The sequence below is a fragment of the Haliaeetus leucocephalus genome, unplaced genomic scaffold (genome assembly GCF_000737465.1).
Source record: "Haliaeetus leucocephalus isolate CR32 unplaced genomic scaffold, Haliaeetus_leucocephalus-4.0 Scaffold0, whole genome shotgun sequence".
Lineage (NCBI taxonomy): Eukaryota > Metazoa > Chordata > Aves > Accipitriformes > Accipitridae > Haliaeetus > Haliaeetus leucocephalus.
In genome coordinates, this window is record NW_010972436.1 from 405,414 (window position 1) to 415,011 (window position 9,598).

A 9,598-nucleotide genomic window follows, 5' to 3' on the forward strand; every position below is an offset into this window, starting at 1 on the left:
CCCCCCCCATCACCCCCTCCCCAGCCCGTTTCTCCTCCGCCGGGGCTCTTCGGCGGCCATGCGGCCGGTCCCGGGCGGGCGGCTCTAACTCGCCCCCTCGCCCGGATGGCCCCCCGGAGCCGCGGGCGGATGGAGCCGAGCTACGTCGTGGGCATCTGCTGCCTGGTGCTGCTGGAGCCGGGCCGGGTGTGGAGCGGCGAGCGCAGCACCGGGCGGCCCGGCGAGAGCGGGAACGGCAGCCAGGCACCGGCGGCGGAGCCCACGGCCCCCGCGCCCACCGGGGCGGCACCGCCGGCGGGGGACCGCTGCCGCGGTTACTACGACGTGATGGGGCAGTGGGACCCGCCGTTCAACTGCAACGCCGGCATCTACCAGTACTGCTGCGGGACCTGCGGGTACCGCTTCTGCTGCCAGTTCAAGCCCGGGCGGCTGGACCAGAGCGGCTGCTCCAACTACGACACCCCCAACTGGGTCAACACGGGCCAGCCGCCCGCACGGGTGGACGAGACCCCCGAGGACCCCACTCGCGACAAGACCAACATGATCGTCTACATCATCTGCGGCGTGGTGGCCATCATGGTGCTGGTGGGCATCTTCACCAAGCTGGGCCTGGAGAAGGCGCAGGGTCCCCAGACGGAGATGACTGTCTCCAGGTAAAGGGGTCCGGTCCCCCCCCACCTGCCCTGCTCGATTCCCCCATGGGTGGCAGCCCACATCCCCAGCCCCTTGCGTAGGGCGAGCCCCTGCTTCACCCTAGGGCTGCCAGGAGGGTGAGGTGATCCCCAAAACCCCCGTCCTGGCATTCTGAGACACCGGGGGGGTGGGTTGGCTGCAGCCCCCCAACCTGTCCCGGCAGGGAGGGCTGCCAGCCAGGACAGCCTCCATGAGAAGGGGTGATCGTACACCCATCCCCTCTCAAAGTGACCTGCTCCATCCCTTGGGGAAGGCTGTCCCTGCCTCCTGAGAGCCATCCCCATCGGCCAGTGGGGTGGGCAACATGTGAGCTGTAGGATGTGGCTTCTGCCCCCCCCAAAACAAAGCCGTGGTTCCCAATGTGCGAGGGAGGCAAGACTGGGTCCGACTGTGCGTGGGTGACTCGGGACCGCAGTCCCTTGGGCTCAGCCTCGCTGGCAGTGGGGGGGGAGAGGAGATGGCAAAGACAGCTTGGCTGTAGCTGCTGCGCTGCCTCGTGCGTGTGCATGCATGTGCACATGCGTGTGTGTACATGGGTGTGCACGGTGCCTGCCTCTGTGCACCGGGGTGGGACGTCACCCTTGCGGGGGGGGACTGTGCTGCACACCCCTGGGGCTCAGCCTCCAGCGTAAAGTTGGGCAGCCTCCCCCTGGCCGCCGCGCCCTGCGGCTCCAGCCCCTGGCTTTTCAGCCCACTCCTGGGGCTGAGTGTGGGGCTGGTGGGAGGGAGGTTGGGGTGTCAGGCACACTTCAGCATTGGGGACCCCTTCCACGTCCCCCTGCTCCTGCCCGGCTCCCATGGCTGTTGGTGCGTCTTCCCCTCTCCCTCCCATACCAGTCTTGGCTCCAGATACACGCTTCTCACCCATTTCGGCCCACCCCCCTTGCCACACAGCCTCCCCCCCATCTCCCAGCACTGAGGTGTCACGAGCGGCCCGGCCTCAGCCCCACCAGCTTCCCTGGGGGCAGCGGGGTCCTGTGCCTGATGCTGGGGCATGTGGGGACAAGCAGGAGCGGCAGGTGACACCCCCACCCCGGCGTAGGGTGGGGCAGGGCGAGGCAGGGCGGGGCAGGGCAAGGCAGGATGCACAGGCAAGGCCAGGCAGGGCTGGTGGCCCCAGCCCCAGCCATGGCTCCGTGGCCTTGCTTTCCTGTCAGTGTCGTGTTGTACAGCTCCTTCACTTAAGTAGGTTTTTTTTCTCCCTCCTTTTTTTTTAATTTCTTTCTTTTTTTTTTTTTTTACCAATCACATTCAATGAGTTTAACACTTCAAAGTGGCTGCCGGCAGTTCCAGCCTCCCTGGCGCAGCTCTGCCCCTGCGGCTCTGACTCAGAGCTGGCCCTCCTCAGCCTCCCCCCACCAGCGCACATGCGATGCACACATGTGCACACACACGTGTGTGTACACACACAGAGAGGAGCAGAGCCGGGGCAGGTTCACCAAGGTGGTTGTGCCATGGTCGTGCCATGGGTGCCCTGAATCAAAGAGGGAGGGATGGAGAGGGGACCCAGCGAGGGCTGCAAGTGCAGCGAGAGGGGCTGGCGGCTGAGCCAAATCCAGCACCTTGCCGAGCAGCGGGATGCATGTGCTACTTCGCGTCTTCCCAGTGAGGACATTGAACCTGGCGATAAACCCATTTTTATGCCATTTTGTTCAGGGATTTTAGCTTTAAAAAAAAAAAAAAAAAAAAGGCAGGGCTGGAGGAAATTATTTCACCGGGACAATCAGGGAGCCGCCCTGATTGTACCTCCCCAGCACAGGCACCCTCTCTCCTTCCCCTGGGGCACCCACTTCCCCCTGCCCGCCTGGGGCTTGGGCAGCCACTGGGTGCTACACCCCAACTCCGAACCTGCTGCACCCCATCCCCAGACCCACCCTGCTCCTTGCACCCACCCAGGGGAGCAGAGGCTGACTCCCCTGCTTGGAGGAGGGTCGTATCCGGGCATGGGTGGGGGTCGCAGGGCCCTACTGAGCCATGCGAGGCACTTTTGGGGGGATCCATGCTGTGGCTCCCCCACCTTGGCAGGGAGCCTGGCTGGGTGCTGCTGCGAGCCCATGCCTCCCCACCCCGCATCGCCTGAGGAAGCGCTGGCACCTTGACAGGATCAATATGGCCTCTGCCAGCCTCCCTGCCTCTCAACTCCCTTTCCACTTGCCCGCCGCTGCGTCTTTTTTTGGTCTCCCCCCCACCTCCTGGGAAGGAGATACTGTGCTTGGGGAGGGGTTGGCCCCCGGGATGCCTGGACTCGGGTCCTCATGCCCTGCCTGCAGGTCTTTCTTGCCTTCTTCCATCACCAGCTGCTGGCGGGACTGCTGCCACTCACCAGGTGGTGTTTTCTGTGGTTAGCCTCAATTCTGTGCCGCCGGAGCCATGTGTTTCCCCAAAGCTGCACATCTTTTGGGCATTGACATATGGACTGGGAGAAGGCGAGTTTTCCTTGCCCGCCTTTGTGGGACAAAATCAGAAGGGCACCTCCATCACTGCAGAAGTCAGGAAAGGTCTCGCCATCTTCCATGCCCTGTGTCCTTCTGCATAAGCCATGAACGGCTCCCGGTCCACGGGGATGGTGACCAGCAAGCCACAGCAGGGCAGGAGCAGTACATTGGGTACAGAGCCCCGGGCAACAGGAAAGGCACCAGGCGAGCGCAACCTTTTGGGTGCCGGGCTGATGGAGACAGTGCCAGGGGCTGGGTACATGGCACGGGCATCCGAAAAGGGATGCTGTCGCCTCCATCGCGCTGTGTGCCCCGTCAGCCTGGGCAATACGTTTCATCATGGTGCCTCTGAGAGAGCAGGGCTATTTCTAGCTGCCTCATCCCCATACCCACGCATGGTCCAAGGCATGGGCAGTGCCACCTCGTCTCCCTCCCGGAGCCTCAGGTAGGAGCTTCTCATTTGCTCCTCGGGCACCGCATCGTGGCCTCAGGCCAGCTCCCTGTTGCACGGCTGGCTCGGTTTCCATTCCCATCCCTCCCTCCCACCAGGGTTTTTCCGCTCCTGGGGAGCGCTGCCTGCTGCCCCAGGATGGCTCCTGCTGCCGCTGCTTGCAGGCTTCCCCCTTGGAGGGGGGAAGGTCAACCACTTCTGCACCTCCAGGCATCGTTTGTCATGGTCCTGGTCCTGGTCCGAGCCCAGGAAGAGCGACCAGGCATAGAAACCTCACCAGCTCCTCCCAGATGGAGACACCTGAGCTGCCCGTTCAGTCCTGGCTCGCTGCAGCCCTCATCCAGCTTGTCCTGAGACCCCCACGCCACAGCCACATCCAACATGGCTTCTCCCAGCTTTGCCTGCCGGTCCACCCAGGGGAGCGGGCGCCCAAGCGGCTGCAGCTACCTGGAGTGTCCCCCCTCCCCATCCGCCTTCTTCCCGCAGGGCCTTATGGCAGCTCCCGCAAACCCCTCTCCTTCCTGCTCGGCTCACGCTTGGCAGCCATCCCTGGCATTCGCTCAGCCTGGCCAAACCCTGCGTTGAGTCAGGAACACCTGCCCATGTTTTTCTTCAGGGCCCGGATCTCCAGGGACATCGGGTCCTCGGGGGCCGCCGGGATCTGGCTGTGCCCATTGCACAACAGCACGGATGCGCCCCAGACCTCTCCCCAAAACCTCCTGGGGGGCGTTGCAGGTTATGGCTGGGGTGACCATCCTTATGGGACGAGTTGGGCGAGGAGCAGCCTCCTGGGGGGCAGCGGGGATGCTGGAGAGGGACAAAACAGCCGGTGGGAGTGGGTGCCCTGGCAGCCACAGTAGCCGAGTGCCCGATGCTGGCTTTTCACTCTCTAGGTCCCCCTGTGCTATTTGGGATCCCAAAACCCAGCCCTGCTGTGCATTCAACCGCCCCGGGTGTTTGGCAATGCTCCAGTCTGCGGCCAGACCTGCGGTCAATGCCCGCAGTACCAGGTGACTAGACCTGAAAAGGTGTTTGCAGGCAGCATGGCGAGTTGTTATGTGCCACCCTGGCTCTCCAGGGGACGAGAGAGGGGACCCAGCTCTTTCAGGGAGTGACATCCAGACCCCTGTCCCCAGACCGGACACGATGTCCAGCCAGGCTCACTCCCACTGCCCAGTGCTTTGCCCAAGCTCCGTTACCCCTTGCTGCAACTCCAGTTTTGCAAAGGTGCCTTGCTATCCCCAAGCCTTCCTGAGCATCCCTGAGTGTCCCAGCCCTGCCGTGCGGGTGTCCCACGCTGCCTGCACTGCTCAGTTGCATGGATGGGCACCCCCTGCCCCAAGCAGATGCACCATAAGCCATGGGAAATGTCCCCCCTGGGAAGCGAAGGTGACACTCTCGCTGGGTGTGGAGGTGGCATGGCCGGCCAGGGTGCCAGCCCACCTGCAGCCGCAGTATGCTGTGTGCCTCTTCCACCACCGCACCTCTGCTCCAAACCTCACTGTCCTGCTCAGCAGGCAGCTGCCACCTTCTGTGTCCCCTCCAAGGGTTATTCGCTCCAGCTCGGGGCAATGTCACTTTGCCTGTCACTCCATCATCTCTCCTCTCCTCTGGAGGCTGTGCTCCTGTCTCCTCCCCATTGCTCCCTGTCCCCTTGCCCAGGACTTGCAGCTGCTCTCCTGTTGGGCTTGCCGGGTGTGAGGCTTGGGCCTCCCAAAAGCAGGTCACCACCCCTGGGCCGGCGTGCTCTGCCAGGCCCTGGGTCCTGCTCCCACATGGGCACCTCCACTTCACGTGCCGGTGGCTCCCCTGAGGATGGCTTGGGAGCACGGAGCGCTGCGTACCGGCTCCTGCCACAGAGCTGTCTTGGCCTCCGTCATCACAGCTCCCGGATCTGCCTCTCTGCTTGGTCTCAGGGCTTGCGCCAAGCTGGTTTGGGGAACCTTGGTTGCACCCATTGGCAGAACCAGGCTTGCGGAGGTGGCTGCATGCCTGGTCTGTCAGCGGCTGTGCTCAGGCAAGCTGGTGGGCAAGCAACCACATGTGGCCTTATGCGCTCAACATCCATGGCCATGGTGGTGAATGGAGGCCTCAGTGGTGCCGCTCGTTAACGTTTTTTTGCAGATGAGCAGTGCAGGTTTAAAGGCACATCTGCCCTGTGTACACCACTTCCATCTGCACCCTGGAGCTGTCTTGGTGCCACAGACCACCGGGTGACCTAGGGAGATGTGGCCTGACCTTCCCCAAGCTCCCCAGTCATGGGACTAGGCTGGGGTTCATAAAAACCCCCAAAACATGTACAATGAGACATCAGCTCCTCAGCACGGTGTCACCCTTCAGATCCACCTCCCCTGCACCGCGCTGCCTGGGGACAGGGACAGGAGGGGGGTGCAGCCCCCAGGGCCCTGCTGGCAGCCCCGGCCGGCGGCATGGCTCATGGTGCAAGGTGGGGGGTAAGTCTGGGTATTGCCGGGCGCTGAGGGCTCATGCATACTTCTCACCTTAGCAAAATAGCTCGTTAAGAGCTGCTCGTACCATTATTGTTAATTGTTATCGTCCACACACCCCGGGCAGTCGGCGTGGAGGGCAGGCTTACGAGAAAGAGCAGTGATGGATTTATGTGGAGAGGAAGTCACAGATAAAGGATTGCTCAAGCTTCATAAACAGACCCGAGGAAAAAAAAAACAACAGAATTTAAAAAAATAGGTCAAATCACATTGAACTTCCTGGTGAAATGCCTGTTTGAGCGCTGGCCCCAGGGACAGGCGAGAGCAGGCAGCGGCCAGTGGGGAGGGGGCCAGCAAGCAGTGCACCCCGGGGAAGGTGGGAGCTGACGGGGCGGCAGCCCCCCGGGTTGACAGCCCCTGCCCACGGCCTCGGGGGACCTGCCTCCCCCCTGCCCTGCCTGGCCACAGCCCGCTGCCCCCCCCAGGCTTGTGCCCAGAGCTTTTCTGGGTGCAGCACCCGTGGCCAAAGGAGCCTGGCTGGGCCCAGAGCTGAGGTCAAGTCGGCTGCAGGAGGGCTCCCGGGGAGGTGTGGGGTTTGAATAGCTGCAGGATGGAGGTGCCACAGCCTCCCCGGGCGGCCTGGCCCAGTGTTTGACCACCCTCACCAGCAGGTTGTTTATTCTGTTTAAACAGAATTTCCTGCGTTCCGGTTCGCGCCCGTTGCCTCTTGTCAGCCTGGCGCTGTCCTCATTGCATCCTCCCTTCGGATATTCACATGCGTTGATAAGATCCCCCCGAGCCTTCTCTTCACACTGAACGGTCCTAGCTCTCTCAGCCTCTCCTCACAGGAAAGATGCTTCACGCCCTTCATCATCTTTGTGGCCTTTTGCTGGACCCTCTCCAGTATGTCCATGTCTCTCCTGTACTGGGGAGCCCAGAGCTGGAGCCAGCACTCCAGCTGTGGCCTCCCCAGTGCCGAGCAGAGGGGAAGGATCACCTCCCTCGGACCTGCTGGCAACGCTTTGCTTAATGCAGCCTAGGAGACCATTTCGTCGCCTTTGCCCCAAGGACACATTGCTGGCTCATCTTCAACTTGGTGTCCACCAAGGAGCCCCAGGCCCTTTTCTGCCAAGCTGCCTTCCAGCTGGTCAGCCCCCAGTATATACTGGTGCCAGGTGTTATTCCTCCCTCATTTCAATTTCTTCAGCTCCATGAGGGTCCTGTTGGCCCATTTGGAGATTAAGTGATCCCGGGGCAGGGCGGGGGAGTGTTACCCAAAGCTCCCCAAGAAGGATGTGAAATGAACCCAAAGGGCAAGCGACCCTCCCTTGTAGCTTTGCTCTTGCCATCGCCCTGTGATTGTGACTGGATCCAAACTGGGAGGGAAAATGTCCCGGGAACAGCCCTTGGGGCCCCTGGATTATCCACACCCCCAGGCATAATGTATTGCTTTCGCTGTTGTTCTCGCTGCCTTCCCTGGCAATTCCCTGCACCAGGCTCACTGGGCTTTTGAGCACTCCAGAGCCATGAGCTGACATATCCACCAAGCCAGGATTATTCCCCCGCTTCCTCTCCAATTTGCATTTATGCACGTTGAGTTTAATCTGCTGTTTTATCGTCCAGCCACTTGCTAACCGTGAACTCCTGCTGCAGCTCCCGGTGCGTGTCTATGAGCCAGCCAGAGCCTTCGAGGCGCGAGGCATGCTGACAGTGAGCCAGGGATTAGGGAGACAAAAAAAGCCCTGAGTGGACACCCCTGCACCCTTGCAGTCAAGCAGGGCTGGTCTCTGCAGGGGGAATGGTGGGTCCTTTCATGGTGAAGCCCCACACCAGCAGGAGCATCCCATCCTGCCCTGGGACTTGCTGCTGAAGGCTGCAATGCCACAGGGGCATGCCCCGCTCCAGCACTGCCAGTGTGCCCTGCTCCGGCACCAGCGGCATGCCCCACTCTGGCACTGCTGGCGTGCCCTGCTCTGGCACCACTGGTGTGCCATGGTGGGACTGCGGCATCTCTGTCCATGAATGTTAAACACAATAGGGCTTTATCTTATGTAATGGTGTTTAATGTTTAATGCTGTTACTTATAAGGAGGGCGTTACGCAGAGACAGCGCGTGTGCCGGGGGCTGCCGCTAGTTTATCCTCCTCCCCAAAGAGGTGCAAGTGGCCTCTCTAATCCCTTCCTCGGGGTCTTCTCTGCTTTGAAGGAACTCGAGTGGAAGTGTTGCCTTCTGTGTCGTCCCCCCCCGCCATCAGGCTCTCACTCTGGGGGAGCATCCCCGAGGTGTTGCTCCGGCTGCCGGCAGTTCGGGTTCCTCCAGCTCGGTTGGCTGCACCCTTGCAGCCCGCTCAGAGCCTGCATCTCCCTCACTGCCCTCACCCACTGATGCTCCCAGCCCTGGGAGGGCTCAGACCCAAATTCACTGCTGGCAGGGGCTCGCCAGCCCCCTTGCAAAAGCTGCGTTGGGAGCCTGGGTACTCTCCTTGCTCCCAGCAGCCGTGTCCTAGCCACAGGCTGCCTGGCTCTGCCTCCAAAGAGAGGGGGTTCAGGGCTGGGACACATTGGTGGGGCCAGGGGAGTGGGGTATCGCCCTAACGGCCCTTCGCCCCCTCCCCAGGACGCTGACGGACCTGCTGAAGCAGCCGGGCCACGGCCCCTCTGAGCACATGGACGGCCTCATGGGGGGCGTGCAGGTCCCTCTGGGCGAGGGGCTGGCCCGAGGGCCCCCCAGGAACGGCACAGGTAAGGCACCGGCGCGGTGGGGAAGAATAAGCTCCCTTGGGTGAATAAAGGCAGCGGGAGGGCGCTGCCTGTGGCTGAGCCCCCCTGCCCACCTGCCTCTGCCCCCGCAGACAAGCCGCCCCTGAACAACGCAGTGGCCATAGCCCCCCCGCTGGGGCGGCCCCACAGCCACAGCAAGCGCCTGCCGCTGGCCAGCAGCCTGGCCCTGCCGGCCCCAGCCTACGCCGCCTACGCCGCCCTCAAGGCTGGAGGTGAGTGCCGCTGCTGCGTGGGCAGGGATGGTGGCTGGGGTGGGACGTGCTCTGTGGAGCCCGCGGGCGGGTGGGGAGGGGCGTTGGGCTCGCAGAGGGGCGCGGGCAGGACCAGCACCCCCGTCCCCCAGGGCGGCTGCTCACGGCAGAGGCTCTGCACTGCCCCGACGGCCGGCTGCACTGCCCGGCCAACCGGCGACCAGGATCCCCCGTGGACACGCTGCACTCCCCAGCCAATCAGAGCTCAGGATGCCCCTGTGGATCCACTGTACTCCCCAGCCAGTCAGAGCTTAGGATCGCGTACGGACACACTGCACTGATCTCCCCAAACCCTACGGCACTGCCCAGCCGATCATCGGCGCCTAGGATCTCCCCAAACCCTACGGCACTCCCTGGCCAACCTGCAGACGAGATCCCCCCCGCTCCCCAGCCCATCGGCGCCCGGGATCCCCCCACGCTGGCAGCGGTGTCCCCGGGGGGTGACGCCCCACCCCTGTCCCCACAGAGTGCGCCCCCGAGGACGCCTGCAGGTGGTTCGGGGGGCCGGAGGTGCCCCCCGCTGGCGCCCTGCCCTTCCCGC

At 63.0% G+C, this 9,598-nt stretch overlaps 1 protein-coding gene across 1 annotated transcript in view; it reads left to right on the plus strand.

Moving 5' to 3' along the window:
* Positions 1 to 105: 105 nt before the first annotated feature.
* The window catches only part of SHISA8 (shisa family member 8), a 9,607-nt gene continuing 114 nt past the window's right edge, over positions 106 to 9,598 (plus strand). Inside the window, exons 1-4 of the mRNA XM_010562298.1 lie at positions 106 to 653; positions 8,643 to 8,767; positions 8,878 to 9,018; positions 9,524 to 9,567. Of these exons, the coding sequence (XP_010560600.1) occupies positions 106 to 653; positions 8,643 to 8,767; positions 8,878 to 9,018; positions 9,524 to 9,567 (858 nt within the window). The remainder of the gene's footprint in view (positions 654 to 8,642; positions 8,768 to 8,877; positions 9,019 to 9,523; positions 9,568 to 9,598) is intronic.